The sequence below is a fragment of the Arvicola amphibius genome, chromosome 6, assembly GCF_903992535.2.
Source record: "Arvicola amphibius chromosome 6, mArvAmp1.2, whole genome shotgun sequence".
NCBI lineage: Eukaryota > Metazoa > Chordata > Mammalia > Rodentia > Cricetidae > Arvicola > Arvicola amphibius.
This window is the reverse complement of record NC_052052.2, coordinates 93,736,231-93,760,638: the sequence shown is the minus strand read 5'-3', so window position 1 is coordinate 93,760,638 and position 24,408 is coordinate 93,736,231. Positions and strand designations below refer to the sequence as shown.

The 24,408-nt window shown below is 42.3% G+C and overlaps 2 protein-coding genes across 2 annotated transcripts; both read left to right on the top strand.

The window, feature by feature from the left end:
- The first annotated feature begins 10,009 nt into the window (after window positions 1–10,009).
- On the top strand, window positions 10,010–13,781 carry Commd3 (COMM domain containing 3). The gene is given in 11 exon segments (XM_038334085.1): window positions 10,010–10,115; window positions 10,118–10,170; window positions 10,173–10,191; window positions 11,471–11,582; window positions 11,705–11,768; window positions 11,864–11,898; window positions 12,248–12,272; window positions 12,274–12,309; window positions 12,397–12,453; window positions 12,542–12,607; window positions 13,442–13,781. Coding segments are annotated over 11 exon segments (618 nt in total). The 5' UTR covers window positions 10,010–10,024; the 3' UTR covers window positions 13,502–13,781.
- A 4,150-nt stretch (window positions 13,782–17,931) lies between these two features.
- On the top strand, window positions 17,932–24,320 carry Bmi1 (BMI1 proto-oncogene, polycomb ring finger). Its single transcript, XM_042055319.1, is given in 13 exon segments — window positions 17,932–18,031; window positions 19,450–19,473; window positions 19,476–19,556; window positions 19,559–19,579; window positions 19,897–19,993; window positions 20,821–20,861; window positions 20,864–20,891; window positions 20,893–20,925; window positions 21,004–21,041; window positions 21,321–21,421; window positions 21,627–21,707; window positions 21,795–22,013; window positions 22,015–24,320. Coding segments are annotated over 13 exon segments (981 nt in total). The 3' UTR covers window positions 22,132–24,320.
- The last annotated feature ends 88 nt before the right edge of the window (window positions 24,321–24,408 follow it).

Sequence of the window (24,408 nt, the reverse complement as noted above, 5' to 3'; positions counted from 1 at the left end):
TCCCTCCCTTTACTCCTCCCTCCCAGTTCCTCCCCACATCCCCTCCCCTCTAGATCCACTCACTTTCTGCCTCTCATTAGAAAAGAACGGCTTCAAAGATAAAATATAATAAGATAAAACAAAAACTAACACATTGGAATTGAACAAAACAAATAAGCAGAAGGAAGAGAGGTCAAGAGAAGATACAAGAAACAAGAGAGCTGCATGTTCACGCTCTCAGGAATCTCCTAAAAGCACTAAGCTGGAAGCTATAACATACACAGCGACTTGGTGCAGATCACTGTGGGCCCTGTACATGCTGCCTCAGGCTGAGTTCATCTGAGCTTCAGTCATGTTGACTTAGAGAGCCTTGTTTTCTTGTGTTCTTCTTCCCTTCTGGCTTTTACAACTCTTTTTGCCTCCTCTTCTGCAGGTTTCCCTGTGGCCTGAGAGGAGGGATTTGATGGAGACATCCCTTTGAGGGCTGAGTTGAAACAGCTTTCTTTTTTCTTTTCTTTTCTTTTCTTTTCTTTTCTTTTCTTTTCTTTCCCTCCCTCCCTCCCTCCCTCCCTCCCTCCCTCCCCCCCCCCCCCCTCTCTCGACTAGGATTCTCTGAGTAACCCTGGCTGTCCTGGAACTTGATTTGCAGACCAGGCTGTTCTCAAACTCACTGAGATCAGCCTGCCCCTGCCTCCCGAGTGCTGGGATTAAAAGCATGCACCATCACTGCTGGGCCTGGAATTGCTTTTTTAATTTTTTTTTTATTTTCAAGACAGGGTTTCTCTGTATAGCCCTGGCTGTCCTGGTACTTGCTTTGTAGACTAGACTGGTCTTGAACTCAGAGATCCACCTCTCTCTGCCTCCTGAGTGCTGGGATTAAATGTGTGTGCGACCACACCTGATTTAAAATATTTATTTATTTAGATGGATCTTGTATAGACCAGGCTGGCTTCAAATTTTCTACGTAGTTGAGAAAGATCCTGAGCACTTAACCCTTTTGCTTCTGACTCCACATGCTGAGATCACAGGATGGAATCCCACATCTGTGCTGAGATCACAGGATGGACCCCCACTTCTGTGTCTCCACGTGCTGAAATCACAGGATGGATCCCAACAGCTGTGCTGAGATCACAGGATGGATCCCCATATCTGTGCTGAGATCATAGGATGGACCCCACAGCTGTGTCTCCACGTGCTGAGATCACAGGATGGACCTCCCCACATCTGTGTCTCCATGTGCTGAGATCACAGGATGGATCCCCACAGCTGTGCTGAGATCACAGGATGGATCCCCACAGCTGTGCTGAGATCACAGGATGGACCCCACATCTGTGTCTCCACAAGCTGAGATCACAGGATGGACCTCACAGCTGTGTCTCCACGTGCTGAGAACACAGGATGCTTTGTGAGATGCTGGAGATTAAACCTGGAACTCTGTCCATGCTAAACCAGCCCTCTGCCAACTGGGCAGCATACTCGGCTTTATTTTCTGGTGTTGGGATTCTCTCTGCTGGGGGGCTGCTGTACAAATCATACACTCATTGAGCTGTACTCTTAGCCCTGGTGACTTCTTTCTTTTTTTTATTTGTATGGGTGTCTTGTCTGCATGCATGTTTGTGCAACACGTGCATGCAATGCCCACACAGGCCAGAAGAGGGCATGTGATCCCCTAGAACTGGGGTTCAGAAGGTTTGTGAGCCACCATGCTAGGCTGGGACACAAACTGCCTGTCCTTTGAGAGAAGCTGGTGCTCTTACAACCACTGAACCCTTTCTTCTACCCACTGAGACTTTTCTAAAAACCACGTTAGGAATCATATTGATATTGTGTATTTAAGACTGACCAAGACTGAATACTCTTTTCTAGAATTCTAATAAAGGGCACTAAGAGAAAAGGCTTAAACAAATACAATTAGCTTGTCTTTAAATCATTTACGTCAATGGACAGACACTTGTGGCTGAGGTAAATATTTGAGTCTGTTACTTATGACACATGCTGCCCCCTCCACGTGGCAGGATGTTTGCTTTCGAAATGACTACTCTCCTATAGTTGCTCTTGATTTTAATTTAACAGACTATTATTATGACTCAACTTAAGCATTATATGTCACTGTTTCTATAAACAGACAAATATTGATCATAGCAACTTAGAAATAAAGAAATAAAAAAATAAACTGTAAATTAACTGTAAAGTATCAGTTTGAAGAATCTCTTTAATCATTGGTTAAAATAGTTCACAAAAGATGTAGCCTTATATTTTATTTACATTCATTTTGTTACCAATACAATCTAAAGTAACTTCCAAAAACTATATAAAATGTATGTAGAATATTTTTTCTATGGTTATTACTAACAAATAAAAAAAATCAGTATTTCCCAACATTTCTAGTGCATACTACCAAAAGAAAGGCTTGTTTAAATGTTTTTCTTTAGGTTCGTTTGTTTTGTGTGTTTGCGTGTTCTGTGTGCATGTGAGCATGTGTGCCCCATGCGTGCCTGATGCCTAAGGTGGTCAGAAGAGGGCATTGGATCCTCTGGAACTGTAGTGATGGATGGTTGGGAACTACCATGTGAGTGTTGGGAATTGAACCCAGATCTTAACTGCTGAGCCATCCCTCCAGCCCAAGAAATACAGGCTTGCAAAAGAGAACGCACAGTGTCTAAAGTAATTTATGGAACAAACCTGTCCTTTCATTGTTACCTGTGGTCTTATGAAACTATTCTTCATTTTTATCCACACAAAAAAGTGTGACACTATTATTATTTTAGAAAAACCAATAATTTTCTTCTACTATTTAATATATATATATATATTTTTATGTTATACTTGGGATTATATGTTTATATGTTATATGTCACTGATATATTTACTTATTATATTTGGGCTTTATTTAAAATTCTCTGTCTTGAGTTAAGAAAACTTTATACGGGCCAGGCATGGTGGTGTATGACTTTAATCCCAGCACTTGACAGGCAGAGCCAAGCAGATCTCTGAGTTTGAGGCTAGGCTGGTCTACATAGTAAATTCCAGCACAGCTAGGGCTACATAGAGAAACCCTATCTCATAAATATAAATAAATAAGTAAATAAAAATAAAAATTAAGAACACTTCACTGTTTTTTAAAGAAGCGAAGTAAAGCTTATGAAGATTCAGTGTCCAGGATCTCTCCACTCCCATGCATACTCATTCATCCATATTATTATTATTCTCTGAATTTTTTTATTTCTTGGCCTGTTTTTTTTTTTTTTTTTGGTTTTTTTGGGACAGGGTTTCTCTGTCCTGGAACTAGCTCTTGTAGACCAGGCTGGCCTCGAACTCACAGAGATCTGCCTGCTGTCCTGTATTTTATAGAGAACTATAAATAAGATTTTAATTGTTATCTTATGATGATTTTAAGGTACTCCAAATGATAAAAAAAAAGCCTGTGGAGTTGAATAATTACATAAATACTGGTAATAGAAGTCCAAGTTTCTAATTTCATGGATTAAATTGACTATATAATACAATTCCCCATTTCACCCTGTTAACAGTTAACAATATTTTCTTGGTATTTTATTACATTAAGAAGTTTTTATGGGTCCGGGGATGTAGTTCAGGGGCAGAGTACTTGCCTAGCCTGCCAGACCCTCCGTGTGAACCTGAGCTCCAGACAGGAGAAGAAAAAAAGAAAAAAAAGGAAAAGAGTTTGTAAACTTTGCTTCAACCCAATCTTTTTCCTTAAAATACAGATGAAAACGCTTGCACAGAAAATGCTTGCACAAAGACTTCTAGCCTGGGTTTGGGACTTGTGCTTACTTAGCAAGCACATGACCCTGGATAAATCTTCAGGAACACAAAGAAAACAATTCTAATCTAGAATGTAACATTTGAAAAATTACAACATTATATTTTAAACCTTAATAAACCAATGAAACTAAGAGGAAAAACTGGCTGCGGGGGACACAACAGTAGGAAAATTGTATCTGTTTTGTGGTGCTTGCTTTCTCAACAGTCAAAAAAATTATTTTAAAGTTATTATAATGATGCAAAGGCTGTTCAGAAAAATTCTATCCATGATGAAATGTGAGAAATGTGAAAAAGTGGAGACATTAAGGTTTTCTAGAAATTACTTTTTTGGCTGAATTGTTTACAAAATTGTTTCAAGTCTATGTTTTATTTTGGAAGGAGAAATAGAATATGCATTTTGTTTAAAATAATATATTCCTTAACAATCATAATTAAAATGTTAAGTTCTCGACCAGTATTATTTTAAATTGTATATGTATTTCAAAAATTATAAAACTTTTATCTACTGTCAGCAATAGCCTCCTTGGTAATGTGTATAACCTGTTGCTTCTATGGGCTGCTCTAAAGCACCTTGGGCACCTAGGCGAGGTCATCAAGCGCTTCTTCGTCAAGCTGCAGAGTGCAGACTTGTGATGGAGGTTCTTCACAGAGTCAGGTTCCCAGAAGATTCACATCTCGCAGAAGTGGGGCTTCAGCAAGCTCCATGTAGATGGATTTGAAGATATTGCCAAGCTCATCCCTGATGGCTTTGGGGCCAAACCCCCCCCCCCCCCGTTATATCATGGTTTCCGGAAAAGCAAGCTCTGCACCCCTGAGGGCTTCCACCGCTCAATTCTACACCCCACCAAAGCATGCTCATTAATAAATCTCACATCTATTCTGAAAACAAACCTTTCTTCTGGACCTTTCTTTGCTAAGCTCTTTCAAAATCATTTGCATTTTTGTGGGTCTGTTTTTAGCTATGTTAGGGATCTGATCTAGGGCCTTGCATGCACTCAGCAAGTGTTCTGTTGCTGAGCTACGGCCTCTGTCTCTTTTAAAATTTAATTTTCCTTTAAATGCTTATTTTAAGTGAGTTCAAAGTACATTTAACATAGTCTTTTTAGTGTTTATAATGCATTTAATTCAAACCATCCCTTCTACATGTAATGTTCCTGCTGGAACATATCATTTGATAAGTGAATATAGTCAACTCCTGCAGTTTATAAGCAAGGACAGAGTCTCGTTATCTGAGATTTCATCTATAAACATTCCTTTCCCTTTTCTTGGTTTGTTTTGGTTTTCCTTTGAAAACTTAATTTCATTGATTAAAATAAATGAGACTATTTACACTTTAAATTTTAATATGTGAAAAGCATGTTCTCAAGATACAAACTTTAAAAATTATTGCTATAGGCAATCATATTACCTGGCAAAGGGTTATTAGTTTGTGTTTTGCTGGAATTCATGGATCTGATCAAAATTCCGATTTCTGAGGCCTGAGACTATATCTAGCAGCCAAGAGGGAAGATATGGTCAGACAGGCCTGTTGTGGTTAAGATGTGAAACACCTGGAACTCAAAGGGCTTCTGGACACTGCAGTTGCTGACCCTGCTCTGTGGGAATCAGTGCAGCTAAGGAAGTCTTAAGGGAAGATAAACCTAGTTGATCTTTCTCCTTTCCCATTCACACCCACTTCTTATTTTTAATTCTCTCTTTTCCTTTATCTCTTAAAAATATCCTAACAATGTAGTGGACAGGCTCACTCATGAGGACTTTGATATACTCGTCAACACAGACTTGTCCCCACGTGTCTGTGCTTCAGTTTCACCCTCAGCTGAGCCACAGTCACAGCTGACACCCGTCAGTGATGTGGGAAACTGAGCTGCGATCTTCACAGTTCAAACATGCACACATGCGTGTGCGCGCATGCACACACACACTGAGAGACAGAGAAAGAGGCAGAGAGAGACAGACAGACACACACAGAGAGACAGAGAGACAGAGAAAACTGTGCTATTGAGGGTCTATGTTCATTGTCTAAGTAGAGTACTTAATCTATTTTCTAGAATTTGCTAGATGACTGACCAACTCCTAATTGTCACAGCTATTCACGGGTGATAGAAATAAAATTGATGTTTTAGGAGTAAACTTGCTTTTAGCACCTTTTTTTTTTTTTTTTTAAAAATGTAAGTAGCTGCCACTTCGGCCACTTGGTGAATTTAAAAACAAATTAGTGCTTCCCATTTGTGCAGAAATTCCAAGACCATTCAGTCCATTCTTTTCTCCTTGGATGATGCACACACGCTCTCTTCCTCATTTCTTCCTAGTTCCCTCACCTCTAAATTAAAATTTGCCTTCATCTTTGACAGCTGACATTTGCTCATTTCCATTTTCTTCTCACAAAGCATTTCCTCATTTCTCTTTCACAACGCTGGCATGTGTAATTCAGATATTCCCACGTAACTTCACTGTTTTGCTTCAAAGTAAGAACTCGGGCAAGGGAAGGAATTATTTACTAGTATGCAGAAAGCCAGTCTTGCTTCCTTTCTACGTGGACTAGTTGCAAAGACCTGACACTGCAAACAGTAACTTGATGTGCACACAAGTCCCTTTACTTCACGCTCACCTTACTCTTACTTGAGTAGCTGAGAGAGCCACAGCCTGGCCCCCGTGGCAGCAGGTCCCCTATTTCAGACACACAAAGATTTGTCATGATCTTGACTACAGGATTTCTATTGGCAAGTTTTAACAAATCTGTACCCTTCTTTCAGGAAAGGCCTTGAGATGTTCCTTTAAAAACACATATCAGCGTGATGTTTTAGTCTTTTTGAATCTTAGAATTAAACTATTTAATTTTCATTTTTGTTCAATTTCTGAAGTTCTTATACTTTATATGTATTCATTTAAAATAAGGAGAATAGTACAGAATGGTGAAAAAATCTTATCAAAATGGAAATTAAGCTATTTAGTATTTAATTTCAATGCCTTAAATTAAAATTTAAGGAGAAAAACCAAAATGCTTGTGCCAAATCATGATCATGACTTTTCTGAGTGTTTTAGAGAATATTTTTCATAGGATTTCTGCTTCTGTGGCTGCAATTTCTTTAGGTTACCTCACATTTTCACTTTCCTCCCATATTGACTCTGACTCCATTGAATTTAATTTGCATTTTGTTCTTAAATACACATATAAAGACTAAGTTAGACTACCTTAAGAAAATTGTTATATGCATCTAAATTAATTACTGTAGCAATGGCCATTTTAGAAATTATTTGAGATTTCATTTTATATTTAACTTGAAAATAAAAGCTTTAGTGCCTCCTCTTAATATTCAGGTCACTTGAACTCTGAAATGTTTTTGACCTCAACTACTCAAAGGTCATGCATAACCCAGTTAAATGTCCTTTAAACTGTCCAGTTACAGTAAAGGACAATGGAAAAAAACCAATAAATTCTATTTTCATTAGTGAATTTTTCAAGAGTTTATTATAATTAATCATCAAAGAAAACATATTGGGAGTAATAAGCAAAATGTTTTTGTTTTGGTTTGGTTTTTTGGTATGGGTAGTCTTTCGATATTTGTTGCCTTCTTTTCTCTCCCTAGAACGAGCAGGTTGCTTGATGGACAGGTATCAAATAGCCCTCTCTTTCTTATAGTCTGGTAAACTTTGGGATATCTTGTAGGCCTTCCTGAATATTAGCTTTGATTTCCTGTCCACAGATGTCTAATGGCCCTCTTTAAACTACAGGATACCTCATTTCAGTTTGCTTGCACAAAAGCAAAGTACTTGTTCACCCTAAAAATTGTTTCTTATTCATAAAACTAACAAATGTACAGCACTAAGACCTTTGGGGAGGCTGACCACAGAGATCATATTAAAGTCCTGGTCAACTGTCATTGTAACGGCAGTGCAGTGGCCAGCACTGAGTTGCTAAAACAAACAGCATGTTCAAAGGATACAATATTCTCTGAAACTCTAAAACATGCTTTTAAAATGATGCTTTTGATTTCTTGAAATAATATCTAAGGTTCTTAAAAAGTAAACGAATTTATCAGTATATGGTATTTCAATATTTGTAACAAAAAGCAGGTACCTTGTTGACATGAAGAGTGTTGAATGCTGTTATTTTCAGCGTCCCCAAAGTCTTCTTTCAAAATGCCTTTGAGGGTCAGATACAGTCATTGGCTTTGAGTCTGCAAAAAGTTTGTAAAGTTAATGAAGTTTGTTTTCAGCCTGGAAACAATTTGTTAAGTACTTATTTGCTCGCTTTGAGGAGTTATTCAGTTTCTAACAACATAAAATGCATTGATTCATGACTGTGGCCAAGGAAGTCTACAGCATGACTTTGGATGCACATGTTTGTCAAAGGCACACATGATCATTAAATGAAATATTTAATCCTGTGATCTTCACAAAGGGAATACAAAGAAATTTAAAATGGTAAGTGTTAGAGTAAGAAAACCCAGTTATTAGCATGAGAAAACATTATAGTTAAATTTTGGGAGAGGCTGGAAAGGAAACCATTTTGGGGCCTAACGCATGAATCTCTTGATACAGAAGAGACATAACCCTCTGTGCACTGGCTGGGGCAGGAGGGTGATGTGAGGCCATCAGGGAGACAACCACTGTGTGTTTCTTAGCTTTTGCCACTTCAACGACTTGTTTGCTACTCTTTTCAACAACAGCATTTATAGAAGCCCATGTTCACGCATCATCTTTCCATTTTTGATTCTAGACTATGATCAGAGCTATCAGCTCTAATTCTATTTGAATGGTAACACTCGGTGGTCCTAAAAATGTGTAATAAACAGAATGTTTCGGTGTTGTTACTATTAACATATAGATGGCTCTGCCCTGTAAAATCAAGTTATCTCGACATTTTCACCTGACATTTATGAGGTGGTAGAATTTAAAAAGAAAATAGAGTACGTGGAAAGAAAAAAAGGGCACCTAATTAATACTGTTTGTTTTCATAGAACCCTAAGGAGACTTCTAAGCCTTCCCTGCTGTGTTCTCACCTGGAGACGGCTGCTCCTGCTTTCAAAGCTCGCTGAGCAGCGCTATTTTCCGGCTTGTTGGAGGCTAAAAACATTGCGTCCTGTTACTGAGTCGTGGCATATTGACTTCATTAATAATAACCTTTCTCCCACAAATAGGCCACAGAAATTAGGGCAAACAAGAGTGTTCATGTTGAATCTGACGTTATGTGTTTATTTCTCCGGAGAGTAAAATACGTTTCTTGTTCACATGGCTCTTTCCTCCATCCTTCAAAAACTGGATTTTTTTAAGTTTTCAAACTCTCTTGATTAAAAAAAAAAAAAAGCCTAAACGTATTTTTACTTTCGTGGTTTTCTTTACAAAGAACTATTCTTGTTTCTCCTAAGCCAACTTCGTAGTAAAAAAAAAAGGGGGGGGGAAGTGTGGGGGGGAGTTAACTTATATAGCAGGATATTGTCTTTGAAGTATGGGTAGCTGAAAGGTAACTCATTTCTACTGAAGATCTTGCCGTTCCTAACCGTACTTTTACTAGATAACATCGCATATATATATTCTGAAGACTCTACTGAGTAATTAAAGCACACGAGACGTAATAAGTTTAGGAGCACAGAATTTATATGACAGAGTGCGTTTGAAAGATCTTTATATGAAGTAGCATATAAAAAACCATTTTATAATCCTGTCACAATGTTCAATGAATAATTTTATTAATCTGCCAATTGTTAAGTACGGCGCGCTCACACCCGCTCTTTATGCCTGTGTCTCCGCGCACATAACACAGGAATCTATTGCCATATTGCTGAATGACCAAGACGAGGTAAAATTGGTATATTTAGCTGTCTACCCCCCCACAAAGGGCAGCGCTGCGGTTAGGGGGTGCGAGTAAGGCAGTCTCCGCTGTCCCGAAGCCCGCTTCTCGCCGCGGTGGCGGTGGACGGATTCCTGCGCCCTCCCAGCCCCGGGCCCCTTGGGGGACAGAGCGGGTGCGGTTCCAGGTGAGCGCCAGGCGCGTCCACTGGGCGTCCTCGGTCGCGAGGGCCAGCGGCTCCAGAGAAATAGGAAAGGCCGGCGCGCCCCGGGGCAAGGCCCGCGAGAGGCCGAGGCCGGAGAGGCCCAGCCGCCGCCCGAGCTTCGCGCCGAACCCTCCCGAACCTCCCCGAGCCGCCTCCCGAACCTCCCCGAACCGTCCCGAGCCATCGCCGAACCTCCCCGAGCCTCCGGCCGCGGGCGCGCGCGACCGATCAGCTGGGCGCGCATTGCGAGTCACGTGGTGCGCATGTCGAAGGTCACGGCGCGCTCACAATGGAGCTCTCGCGAGTATGTGCAGAGAGGCTTCCAGACGCTGGCGGATCCCGGCTCCTTTGACTCCACGCCTTCGCGCTTCTCCTCCGGGCGGCTTTCCAGAGCCTGCTTGGACGCCCGGGGCGGACGAGGCCGCGCTAGGTAAGCGGCTCGCCCGCCGCCGTGGGCCTGGGCGGATGGGGCGCCCGGCAGAGCCGCCAGCCCGGCGCCGTGGGCACAGCCCCGGCCCCGGCAAGTCCCCGGGCTTGCGCCCTGCGCTCGGCCCGAGTGTGGGGACCCGAGCGGGCCCTGAGCGCCCCTTCTGCCCCTGCAGGGCACCTGCAGGCGGCCGGCTCCACGCTCCTGGCCTGGTTTTACTGCCAGTCTCTTTGTTCCTTTGTAAAGCCGCCTTCAAGTCTTGTTTGTGGCCTAAATGTGTGGGGTTTTCAGCCTTCTCGGAGCTGTGGCTGTTTTGACACTTGGACTTCAAACTGGGGGAGGTCCTGTGATTCAGGCTCCCTCGGCTGGACTAGAGGGGGGCTGAAAAGGGTCTGTTTCGGCTGGGTCAAACCGCATTGACATTTTCCACCTAGAGAACATCTCCGGATTTCTGCGATCACTGCAACACTGAAGTTATGTTGTTAAATCCAGCTTCTCCTCCCAGAACCTTCAAGTAGGGCGCATAATGTTTTTTGTTCTGCAGGCGGTTACCAGGAAGAGAGACAGTTTTAAATGTCTGTCTGGTCGCATATATGCCGTTGTCATGGATTGAGCGTACTTTAAGACAAATCACTTCTAGGTTATTTTCCTTAAATGTATCAACACAATTCAGATCTGTTGTGTCCTGTCCCCCGCCCCCACCCCTCACCCCCCGGTTTCATACTCGAGACACTTGGGACAAAAGTATGAAAGTGGAAGCTGTTTATTCAAAACTAAAAAATAGTAACCACCACCTGGGTTAATCTCGGAGAGGGGTTGTGTGTGTTGTGGTGTGAAAAATAGTGCGATTTGAAACTTCTGTTGTACATTCTAATATATGCTACTTTCCCTGTCAAGCTTCCTTGGTGTATTTATGTCCACGGAACCAATTACTCTTAAAATGTCATTTTTTGAAAATCGTTCATTTTGAAATTTACATTATGTAAACTACCTTCAGTTTCTCCTTTGCTTTCAGTCCATTCTGCAACCACTGCCCTTTTTCTTTGAGGCCTGGTATTTTTAAAAATATTGGGATAAAAATAAAAGGCGATGAAAAGAGATTGACAGCACATTATTGATGTATTCTGTTTATTGTTGTGTACCTGACCTTGTTCATCCTATTCATTTACACTTGAATTTTTGTTACCTTTTTTTCAAAGGAAGCTTTATCCAAACCAAAATAATCCCTCTTAAGGACAGGGGTCTAAAGAATTTGTAATCATTAGCAATTAATTTATTTTAGATCACCCAGGCTTGAAACACATCGACCCCGCGGTTTTAAAGCATTGTCATGCAGCTGCTGCAACTTACATACTGGAGGCAGGAAAGCACCGAGTTGACAGATCTACTCTAAGGTACAGGCTTTATCTAAATGCCCATTTACTTTGTAGGTGGTATCTTTGCAATTGTAACATCAATCAGTTTTTAAAGAGGAGACTAAAACCTTGGTTTCCCCCCCCCCCCCACACACACCCAGCACTTACCTAGAAGACTGTAAATTTGACCAGGATCGGATAGAAATATTTTGTACGGAATATCAGGTAATGTACTTTAAACTTTTAAATTAGCAATTAGTCCCCTTTCCCCTGCTCTTGTTTGCAAAAACGTGTTTTCTTTCTTTTTTCCCCCTTCCCAGAATAATAAGAATTCTCTTGAAATCCTGCTGGGAAGGTAGGTACTGTATTAGGTGACAAGCTGGGGCACTTTTCACTTGTGGGTAATGAATGGAGCGTGTTGGTGTGGAACAAAACAGGGCCAAAAAAAAAAAAAAAAAAAAAAAAAACTGGGATCCTGACCCAAAATAAAAGGGCCAAAGGGCATGTGGACCAGTTGAAGTTAGACTAATGGTTTTAAAGATAGAGCTTGATATAACCTTTCATGCTTTTACTCTTTTGAATCTGAAGACGAAGTTGAGCAGAACTTTAAATTCAGAGTGGGATGAAGTGGGTTGAGGAGAGAAGTGGTTTAGTAGATACTGAAAGGTTTTCTGTAGACACTACAAAATTACCATTGTCTTCAGTATAGGCAGAGCTCTCCCTCATGTAAACTGATGTTTCCTGGCGCTTGGAATATCAGATAAAGGTAAAGTTTATAACAAACTCTTTGTAGAGGGAGGGATAAAGGGAACTTTTGTTTGTTTGTTTTAAATACTGGTGTTTTTTGTTTTAGACCAATCAACTTCATAAGATGTACCAACCTGGATATCTGGTGACCTTAAATGTAGAGGTATGTACAGAGCCTTGTCTAACAAAATTCATGTGCAACAAAAAGTTTTCAGTTCCCTCTAATAAACAGCATTTTTTTTCTTCCATAGAACAGTGACTCCCAGTCCCATCCAGAGATCAGCTTTAGTTGCAGCATGGAAACAGTTACAGGTACAGTATCAGGGTCTCTGATATGCTCTTTCCTGTTTGAGAACTGTAGTCCACCTATCATTAGAAAATGAAGGTTGCTTCAGGGTTTAATGGCAAAGGGAGAATGGGAAGCAGAAATTTAACAGATTTTTAAAAAGTATTTTTAAAAGTATGATAGTAATATTTCCAATAGCATGTATTTGCTGTTTTCTCTAATTAAAACAGACTTCTCAGTACACTTTCCTTCTGTGTCTGATTCATCAAAACTGAACAAAAGTAAGAACAAGGGTTTAAAATGCCTTTCACGAATTAATCCTCCAAAGTTGTATTTTGAAAGCTGTAGTTTTAAATTACTCTATAAAGGGAAAGTCACATAAGTTCTTAAAACTGTTTATATTGTTAATGTAAAGTGAAGAAATTGAATTTTCGTTGACTGATGGATATGACAACGAATTTCTTTCTTACCAGTTAAATAAAGTGAAGATCATCCCTGGAAATTTGATGAAATTGAATATTCCAGAGACATCTGCAGCCATTTTATTGTAAATATTAGCGAAATTTTAAAAGGTTAGAAAATGTGTGTGAATTAGAACCTTTCTTAGAGAAATTGAGACCTGACTTAGATATTCTCTGGCTGCAAAAATTTTGTGAGAAATTCTCTTTTAATTAGAACTTGAATAGCTGATTCGAAGACAAGGTCCTGTGGGGAAAGGAAAGCGCTTCTTCTGATTTGCCAATAGTTAAAATCCGCTGTAAAGACTCGTTAGGTGTTCTTCCGACTTTTCTTCTTGCCGCTGCCTCCAAGTTGGGTGCTTCCTTACTTGTATCCCAAAATTGTGACCTGAGTGTACATCTTTTAGGACTTGGTGGGAAAACTTAAGGATGCTTCAAAAAGCCTGGAAAGAGCAACTCAGCTGTAACTTGGGACCACAGGAGCCCAGAGGAAAACCAGACGCGCCTTGCCTCCTGCAGGACCATCGGAGCTGGATGTCATTTTCAGGACAAAAAGAGCGCCCTTTCGAAGTTACGGCACCCATCAATTTTTGACACTTTTTTTACACATGTGAAATGGTTAAGAGAGAAACTCTTAAAGCTTCTGAATTTTCAGTATTAACTAGCATTCCTTTCTGAGCGTTTTCAAGCTCTATCTAAGTATCGGTCCCCGAATAAATAAGGTGGTGTTCCCACCGAAGGGCGGTATTCTGTCTGGAGTTTGTGTGTGGGTGACGACTGTGTGTGCGAAGCAGCTCCGACTGGCGCTGCCTCGGGACGCCCGCCTCCCCGGGTTAGGCGCCGCGGGGAAGGTGTGCGGGGCGCCGTGCTCGCAGCCGAGGCGGCCCGTTACCTGCTCCCGGCTCGCCCGACCCTGCGCGCGGAGCCAGCCCGGCCGCTCCCCGCGCGCGCCTCTTCCCGGCCGCCAGCGGGCGGGGCGGCCGCTGTTGTTTCCGCGGGCCTCAGTCGGCGCAGGTTCGGCGGGGCCGAGCGGGGGCAGCGGCCGGGCGCCCCCGGCGGCGGGCCCCGCGGACGTGTGCGCCGCGAGCGGGAGACACGGTGGGGGCGGGGCGGGGCGGCGTGCGGGGCCGAGCGGGCCGCGCCGAGCGGAGAGGGCGGCGTGTGGCGCTGTGGAGAAATGCCGCCGTCGCGGCCGCGGCGCGCAGCGAGGGGAGGGGGCTGGGCGCGCGGCGCGCAGGGGAGGGGGCGGCCACGGGCCCGACTACACCGACACTAATTCCCAGGCCGCCCTTAAGGAATGAGGGGAACACGTGACCCGGCGGGGGGCGGGGGGAGGGGGCGGGCGGACTCCGAGCCATTTTGGAGCCGGTGTCAGTTTCCACTCTGCCTTCAGCGGTGCATTTTTTTCCACCCTCCCCTCCCCCTCCTCATCCTTCCTCCCCTCCCCCGCCTCCCCGCCCGCACGCACACTCGGCGCCCCCCGCCCGCCCGCCTCCCCCACGCGAGTCTGAAATAATAATCGTAGTATTAAAGGCAGAGAGCGGGCGAGACAATGGGGAGGTTGGCGAGGGAGCCCCGCGCCGGCTTAGCAACACCTCCCAGCCCCGCAGAATAATACGGCTCGGCCCCTCCGCGCGCCCTCCCCCGAGCGCGGCCGGGAGGCGGCGGCTGCGCCGAGGAGGAGGAGAGGCCCCGAGGAGGCGGCGGCGGAGGCCGCGCGGAGGCGGAGGAGGCCGCGCGGGAGGAGGAGGCCGCAGCGCGCAAGCAGGAGGCCGGCGGGGGAGCGGCATGAGCCGAGCGCGGCGGCCGCGGCTGCTCTCGGCCGCGCTCGGTGCCCATTGACAGCGGCGGCGGCAGCTCGCTCCAAGATGGCCGCTGGCTCGCATTCATTTTCTGCTGAACGACTTTTAAGCTTTCATTGTCTTTTCCGCCCGCTCCGATCGCCTCGCGCCGGCCGCTCTTTCCGGGTACGTAGGAGCGAGGCGCCGGCGGCCGCGGCCCGGGACTGGTGGGGGTCGGGGCGGTATAGGGGGGGCGGCGGAGCTGACAGACGTGGGCAACCGGGGCCGAGCCCCGCGCCCGCGCCCGCGCGCCCGCCACCTCCCCGCGGCGCCGGACGCCCCGCAAGCCCGCACCAGCGCCTCCCGGCCGCGCTCCAGCCGCTCCAGCCGCCGCCCGCAGCCCGGCCGCGCGCCGCGCCGCCCCACGTTTTAGTTCCCCCCGCTCCCTCCGAGCGCCCCCCCGGCACCCTTGCGCCGCACATGGTCCCCGAGAGCGGCACTTGTGTCCTTCAGCCTGCGCGGCTCCCGCGGGCCGCTGCGCCCTTTGTTGAGAGGTAGACTTTGCTGAAATGGGGACGGGATCCTGAGATCGGGGCGCCTGCCTGGGTCAGTGTCTTCCCTCCTCTCCCGAAGAAAGGGCTCTGGAGGTCTTTGAACCTCCAGGGAACGCCCCCATTTTATAGGGATGGGTACTGTGGGGGGCAGCGATCCCGACGAGATGGGTGTTAGGCTGGGTGAGAGCCCCGGACAAAAATGTTAATTAACTTAAGTTGGAGGACACTTGTGTGAAATTGAATGGCTGGTAAGATGGCGGTTCCCAGTTGTTTCCAAAGGTCTTGTGCATTTGTGTTGGAAAGGGTAAAGTTTTCAAGGTGTTATCTGTGGGAGTCTTGGACAGGGGACCATACGTACTTGGGCGAGCTCTCAGGAGGTGGGCATTTCAAATTTAGAGCTTTGTTTTGGCGTGACGACGGCGACTGGTCGTTAGCCTTGCTGAGGCTCCCTTTCTCTGTCCACTTCTTTCCCCCCCCTTTTTTCCTCTTTTCCTTCGAAGACACTACAACTTTGCCCCTGTTCTGTGGGATGGCGGAGACTCGTGGCTTAGGACCACTGCGTTTTATATATTTTACTAAATGTCAGCATAGGTCATGTAGTAAGGGGATGCTTTGGGAAAGGAGTACTAACGCATTGATTGCTTATGTTTACGTAGTCATTTGGACTTGACAGCACTGGAGCGTGTTCTTTTCCCCAGAGCTTTACAGTTAATAATTGGAAATAAACAAGGAGAGAGACTTTGATCATTCCCAATTGCAATAAAAGGATTTAGTGGGCTTAGTGGTCACGGTTCAATATCTGAAAGAGAATTGACTGTTAACCCCTTCCCTTAAAGTAGGCAAAATGTCGGGCATATTTACCCAAATGTAGATGTATGATGTTAGCTCAACCTATTTTTATAGGAGACCCCCCCTCAACCTTTGGAAATGCATTGTAAAACGTAGTAAAGACTTGATACTAAAGAATGTAAATTGTTGACAGCATGTGTGTAACCAAGTTGTGAGACTATGTAGTAATATTGGGTCTTAAATAGACGAGTGACAGAATTTCTCAGAGATTTGATTTTTTCTTAAGTAAATTTATATATATAGATATATATCTCACATCTATCTTATCTATATATATTTACCCGAGTTTCATTTCCATATTCTCCTACAAAAGTGCAGTATTTGAAATTACCTTCCAGGACAAATCCATCTCTTGTAATAGTAACTTTAAAAGCTATGTAAAAGATTATGTATGCATGTGTAGACACTCAAATATGGTCACATACAAACTTTTGTAAGCCAAGTAAGCAATTTAGATATATTTGATAAGTCCATTAATGCTCTTCCACTGAGTTCTTGGATGTATGTTAAGTATCCTAATAGCAAAGTTCTCTTCCGTGAGTCAAGTCACCTCCAACTTTCCCTCCTGGCATTTGAGCAGTGAGCCCCCAAAGGGATTATGGAGTTCATTTGCATTTCTTAGGGTTGCAGTCTCAAACTGATTGTTACCAGAAGAGCTTGCTTCGTTTTCCTCATTTGACCTTACTGGTGTTAGGCCTCCAACTAAAAACTGACAGCTCCTACTGAGTAAGCTATAAAGGCATGTTTTAACTATTGAGTATTTCAGCGTTGTATGCTTGTTGTATTTTTAACTGGCTTAGAGGCAGTTTCTCTGGTGCAAGAGATTGTTTCTTAAGTTTTTACCAAGCATTCCAGAAAATCTTTATTAGGTTGTCAGTACCATCCTGTAAGATAAAATGGTGAAGAATTGAGGTTTGTATCAATAGCAAAGTGATAATTGATTAGTACTGTGAATGGTTTTAGGAAATGGGGCCAGATTATTTGCAATTGAGGGTAACACAGTTGCATGAATTCCAATTTAAGGTGAATTTGAGAGGCCTTTAGTCAAGTTCAGTGTGCTGAAATATCCCAAGGTAATTAGTGATCACCTTCTATTGAGGCTCAAGTGTTCTTTGAGTTAGTATTTGTACTTAGGTAATAGAATGTGCCTTGTGTAACAGGGGAGAGGCAGGGCCCTTTGGTGAACCTATGATGCCTGCTCTTTGTAGGATGTGCTTTCTTGCCTAGGCAGAGTATCAGCCTCGCTGGCCATCTTTCTAGGAAAGACCCCTGTGGTCTCACACAGGAGAGTTCCTTGAGCAGTAGGCAGGGGGTCTTTAATCACCAAGTATGGTTGCATTTGGATCTTGCTCCTCTTTAGAGACCAATGATTCCACCCCACACTTCTCTAACTACTAGAATTGGTGTATTTGTTGACAGTATTCTAAACAAGTAATAAAGATGCTCTCTGGTTTGAAGTCAGCTGACTGCCACTGAGCCACCTCCATGGAGAGCTTGCTTTGTGTTTGGGCCATCTTTTAGGTACTCCTGTTAGTTCCAGCCATTGGGGTATGCAGCTTGTTATTTTCCTCATCTGTATTAAAGAATTTCCTTAAAATTAAGCCCCATTGCATTTCCACAAATTATGCAAGTTCCTAGATTTCCAATACAGAGGCTTGAGGCTGTAGATTCCAGCCAAGGTGTAGAAAGGTCAGCCTTGGTTAGAAGTCTGCAATGAATGAAAGGGTAGTAATTGGAGCTAGTCCCACAGCAGTACACTGGGGAATTGACTTCCCGATTACTTTCTGCTATGGCGTTGCTGACAGTTCTCAATGTGAGTTTTCTAAAATGTATCTGTTGGGATTACCATTTCATTTTGTGAGTATTGTATGGAAGTTAGGTGAGAAAATAGCATTTGTTTTTCCCTTCCAGTCTTACTCTGGCATTTAGCTTTGGGAATGGGCTGGTCACGTGGCTTTTTTACATGTTGTCACTATCCCACCCACTAAAGTAGTTTTTCTTGCCTCCAGGGTGTTTTATGCAACAGAGGTTTGTTCCCTCCTCGTCTTGTAAAACAGATTTCAGGATTTATAGCCCTTCCAAAAACTTTGCATGGCTCGTCTGATCTACTGGAGGACTTATTAGAGAAGGGAGCCTTAGAGGTTCAAGTTCAATAAACGCCTCGGCAACTCCAGTCTTGTCGGGTTGGAGCTAGTGCACAATTGGCAATTTTCAAATAGATCTCTAAGTGAAATTTCTGACGAGTGATTGCTAACAGGACAGACTGAAAAAAAAAAAACGGCAAGATAAGAAAGTAGCTCTTTCCCTCCCAATGGATGTGGAAGAGATCCGGAGAGTGTCATGGAATGACCGGATGCACTCTCTTTGGGGCTTGGATTCTGCGTTGGCGGTCAGACCGAAGATCCGCACCCTACGACCCACCCCGCCCCTCCCCCCGCCCCGCCTGCCCGCACTCCCCGCAGAGGCTTGGCTTGGCCAGCTCCTCGCAGGAGTTGCAGCGGTGGCCGGATGCCAAGTGTAAGTGTAAGTTGCTATGGAAACTCCAACAGAGGCGAGTTCCGAATCCGGCTGAGCAAGACCTAGCCCGGGGGCACCTCGGGATCCGCCCTCACAGTCCCGGGGGTGTCCGCAGCGCCCAGGGCCTCAGAGAGGCCCACGAGGTGCTTCTGTTCTAGGCACCCAGTCCGGCACCCAGTCCGGAAATGCCAGGGGATGCAGGAGGCAGCACCGAGTGCTTTCTCTTTGTGGGGCCTGAGCCCTGCCAGGTTCTGGTTGTTTGAAGAATCCCGAAGTTTTTGACTGAAGGACCTGCAGGAAATTTCACAGTAAATTCGGAGACTTAGATCAAGCCCCGGTGACTTGTAAATATATGCGGGGACTGCATGGTGTCTGAAGAGTCGTGGTGTCTGAGGAGTTGGAGGACAGATGGAAGAAAGAGACCTGAATCCACCCAGCTCCCCGCCCCCATCCCAGACCTTTTCATCTCGCTCCCGGAATGACCTGAGAGGCCAGAAGTAAATTTAGTTGGATCCTTTTACACCATTTCGGTGGAGGTTATTCTGATCTCATTAGTAAATTCCTTCTGTGGAAAACGTTTGGAGAGTCCAGCTGTACAGTGTTAAACAAATTTTATGAACTACCCAGCTTTAGGGTATACAGTTACTTAAGAGTTGTGGAGATCATCTTGAGTCTCTTTCTTTGAATTATAGTCAATATTTTTGTGTCTTGCAGGGATCTTTTATCAAGCAGAAATGCATCGACAACCAGAATCAAGATCACTGAGCTAAATCCCCACCTAATGTGTGTACTTTGTGGAGGATACTTCATTGATGCCACTACATAATAGAAGTCTACAGTTCCTGTAAGTACACGTTAGCCTTCTTGTGGCTGTAGAGTTCACAGCCCATTCTGGATGGATAAACTAGCAACTATTCCCACATTCCTTGGAAATGTTAGCACCAGGTGTGGGGTTTTCTTGCTCTTACATGTAGTGATTTGTTGCTGGTTTGTCACAATTAGGCAGTATGTAGTGTTCAGGGTATTCATTGGTTTTACTTTTTTATTACTTTGAGAAATACCTTTGTCATTTCCCATCCTTGAATTTTCAGTTCTGATAACTATTAATGCTTGAAACCTTTACTTTCCACACCTACAAAAAATTTTCTATGTTCTTTCTAGTCTGTAAAACGATGTATTGTGCGTTACTTGGAGACAGCAAATATTGTCCTATCTGTGATGTACAAGTTCACAAAACTAGACCACTACTGAATATAAGGTAAGAAAACGCTGACATTTCTTGGTGGTAATGGTTACTAGAATTGCATAATTCACAAGCAGGGAAGGAAATTTATTCTTGAGTCTTAATCTGATAGTGTTCTTTCTGGGAGAGAGGACTTTCATTTCTTGCCATCTTAATGAAGACTATGTTTAGACAAAGCTCAGTATTATTCCAGTGTTTTAAGGTGTATTTTCTGCCCTTTAAAACTAGTTTCCCTGTTTTGTGCATTGCCTTTAATGATGGACAAGGATAATTTTCTAATGTTCCCATATTCCTTTCTGTGTTCTTAGTTACATGACAGGCAGCTTCCTTTGACTCAGTGGGTGTGAAGAACTACTACAGCACCTCACTGTTTCCTTACCAGTGTTCTTTTGCACTGTATCACAGTCAGTAAAATAACCACAGCACAAAAATACCAAAAGCTTAAGAACATTTCTAGTTTTGCCATATAATTTGATTCTTACTCTTTTTCAGGTCAGATAAAACTCTTTCAAGATATTGTATACAAACTAGTTCACAGGGCTTTTTCAAAAGTGAGTAACTTGATTAATAAAATTTAAAAAAAAATGTTGGTTTACCTGTTGTACCAAATTTCTATAATTCCCCTTCCCACGCCTTTCAGATGAAATGAAGAGAAGAAGGGGATTTTTATGCAGCTCATATCCTTCAGCTGATGGTAAACTTTGGTGGGACAAGAGATATTTTATTTGGGGAAGGAAAATTTAGTTAAGAATTTATTGTGTCTACTCAAATTACCCTTTCTATCTTCTTATATACAAAATACTCAGTTTTGTAAAAAATCAAATTTCAAAATATCTTTATAGCTTCAATGGCTCTAATGAAGACAGAGGAGAGGTTGCAGATGAGATAAGCGAATTATAACTGATGATGAGATAATCACTTGTCATTGAATTCTTTGATCAGAGCAGGTAAGTCTCCGGAAATGTGTGTCCATGGATAGTGCAGTTATAGACTCTCTGTCTCACCAGTCCCTGTCTGTCTCTTAGGTCAGATCGGAAGGTAAACAAAGAGAAGTCTAAGGAAGGAGGTATGTCCACATTACAACAACACACGGGCCTTTGGGTCTCCATTTATGTTGTCCTTTACAATACTCGGGAGTCATGGGATGATGCTGTTAAATGGCCAAATAGTGTTGGAAATTTGTTGATTAGTATTTTTAATAGTAAATTCAAATTATATCTAGTTGAGAGTTTTGTTGCATTTTGGTGTGGATATTAGTACCTTTATCATATTAAGGCAATTCAAACTTATTTTTAACTGAAGGTTAGGAATTGGAAGAAAATTATTTTTGTAATGTGCTTCTAGGTGAATGATAAAAGATACTTACGATGCCCAGCAGCAATGACTGTCATGCACTTGAGGAAGTTTCTCAGGGAGTAAAATGGACATACCTAACCTTTCCAGGTACCCACCTCATGCATCTCATGTAGATTCTTACATTTTTCAATTTTTGGTTCTGCACCTTAAAAAGCAATACAAAAACCTTAAATTAGGTGGCAGAGCTTAAGATATCTCTTAAAATAGCTGGTAAAGATGCTTTTAAAAACATTTTGGATTATATTTAGAGTTTATCTTTTTGTCACTGAATACCTGAAATATACTTCAATAGATTGATGTCATGTATGAAGAGGAACCTTTAAAGGATTACTATACACTAATGGACATTGCCTATATTTATACCTGGAGAAGAGTAAGTAGCTCTCTACCCTTAGCTCATGTTGGCCAAATTCATGTAAAGAATTGAGAGTGATAGTTCTTTTTCCTTTTAACTTTGTAGAATGGCCCACTTCCTTTGAAATACAGAGTTCGACCAACTTGTAAAAGAATGAAGATGAGTCACCAGCGAGATGGACTGACCAATGCTGGAGAGCTGGAAAGTGACTCTGGGAGTGACAAGGCCAGCAGCCCAGCCGGAGGTATTCCCTCCACCTCTTCCTGTTTGCCCAGCCCCAGTACTCTCAGTGCAAGTCTCCTCACCCACAGGTTCCCTCACATTTTCCAGTACCATGAATGGAACCAGCAACAGCCCCAAGTGGGATCACCAATCTTCCTTTGCCAGTAGACCTCGAAAATCATCAATAAATGGGTTCATCAGCAACTATTCATCTGGTTGAATCCTGAGACTGTTAAAGAAAGATTTTTCAGCCAGCTGATTTAGATACCTTCATCCATTACAGCTTTATAGATGCTAATACATGTGACTATTGTCCATTTGCTTTCTTTTGTAGTGACATTAAATTTTGGCCATAAGAGATGAACTAGATGTGATCTCACCATATGGATGGTTAATTGAAAGAAAGATTCTTTCTGTAAAGAATTGGGTTTTGAGAAGGCAGGCAAGATTTTCTTGTGTTAGGAAAGATGTGGAATGGTTTCTGGTGCCATTGTTGGGATTTGGAAATGTGCTGCAGTGAGTAGAAGCATTGGCCATAGTTTGTTAATCCCAACTAATGCCTACATTACATTCTCTTTGATTGTTCTTGTTATTATGCTGTTTTGTGAACCTGTAGAAAACAAGTGCTTTTTATCTTGAAATTCAACAAATGGAAAGAATAAGCATAGAATAATGCATTCTATGTAGCCATGTCACTGTGAATAACAATTTCTTGCATATTTAGCCATTTTAATTCCTGTTTGATTTTTACTTCTCTGTTGCTACGCAAATGATCAAAGGAAACTTCAGTTTTACAATCTGTATGCCTAAAAAGCGGGTACTACCGTTTATTTTACTAACTTGTTTAAATGATTCGCTTTTGTAAGAATCAGATGGCATTATGCTTGTTGTACAATGTCATATTGGTATATGACATAACAGGAAACAGTATTGTATGATATATTTATAAATACTATAAAAATATTGTGTTTCATGCACTCAAAAACAGCTGTTAAACTTCTCCAAACTGGTTCGACCTTTGCAGTTACCCATCGTGCACCCTGTGTTGAGGCTATACTTATCACCAGCACAGAATCTGTTTTTAATGCTGATTACTAGTTTCAAATCTTTTCCACTTAGAAGCAAATGGCAGATCATCATAGTTCTGGCTTTCTCCAATAATACTTTCAAAATTATGTTGCAGTAAAGAAAAATTTTAACCAAGGCAAATGGAAATAGTGTCTTAATTTTCCATTGGTTGAAATAGAATTGTGTTTTTAAATACCATTATCACTGGAATTCTAAATAGATTTTTAAGTCAACAAGCTAATTGCTGAAGGAAAGCATTTTATCCTGCAATGATTTTAGTGTATGTGGCATAATAATAATTTCACCATTTAAGAGTTGTTTTGCATAGTTAAGGGAATCTGCCTTTTCTGTATTGTCCTGGAAATATAGAGCAATTTATTATGAGTTTATCTACAGGTATTTTTAAATAGAGCAACATGTTGAATTTAAAATATGAATGACCCTACCAATTCTGTTTTGCTTTGGTCGAACTTAGTGTGTGTTCATCATCTTTCAGTTGTTTGTGAGGATGTTTATTCTATATGAATATTGTTTCATGTTTGTGTGGGAAACTGTAGCTAAGCATTTCATTGTCTCCAGTCTGCGAAAGAAGCACAATTCTATTGCTTTGTCTTGCTTATAGCCATTAAGTCATTACTTTTACATATATTGCTGTTACTTCTGCTTTCTTTAAAGATTCAGTAAATGATGTTTTATGAAGCCACAAAATACATATATTTTTATTTTGACCTAAATTTGTACAGTCCTATTGTGTGTGTTGTTTCTAATTATAGATGTAAAATTAAATTTCATTTTTAATTGGAAAATTCAATAAAAGATATTCATTTAGAAAATAGCTATGATCTTTTATGAAAAAAATGCTATGAAAAGCACAATGTGCATAAGTTTTGGGAACCCTGTAGTGGATTACAAGAGCTAAAGCCTAAGGAGAATACATTGTTGTCTTCAAATGATGTTGCTAAGTAAATGCTTTGTTGTATATTGCTTGAAAGCCCAATGAAAGATGTATCTGTTTATTTACAACCTTTGAAGCAAAAGTTACCAATGTTTGCCAATTTTTGGTGAATTTAACTCATTTTTCTAGGCTTTTCTCAAGGTTTTCATGATATTATCCAGGACAGAAGACATCTCACCCTCTATGATGGACTTATTTCTGAAACTGCTTGTTAAAATGTCAGAGGCACTTAAGGCTTACACAGCAGTGTGTCACCATACTTGAAAACACTTCCATTTATTGTATCTGGGAAGAGGCTTTTTACCCTTACTCAATTTGAAAATTGCTTAAGCTTAAAAGATATTTCAGTCAAAAATTGTCTTTTAATAAAACAACAGAAAGATGAATCGTGGTTTGCTTCTTAAATGACTAGTCATTATTGCTCTTAACATTGAGATTTAAAACCTTTGCCAAGTTACCACTTTAAAAACCCTC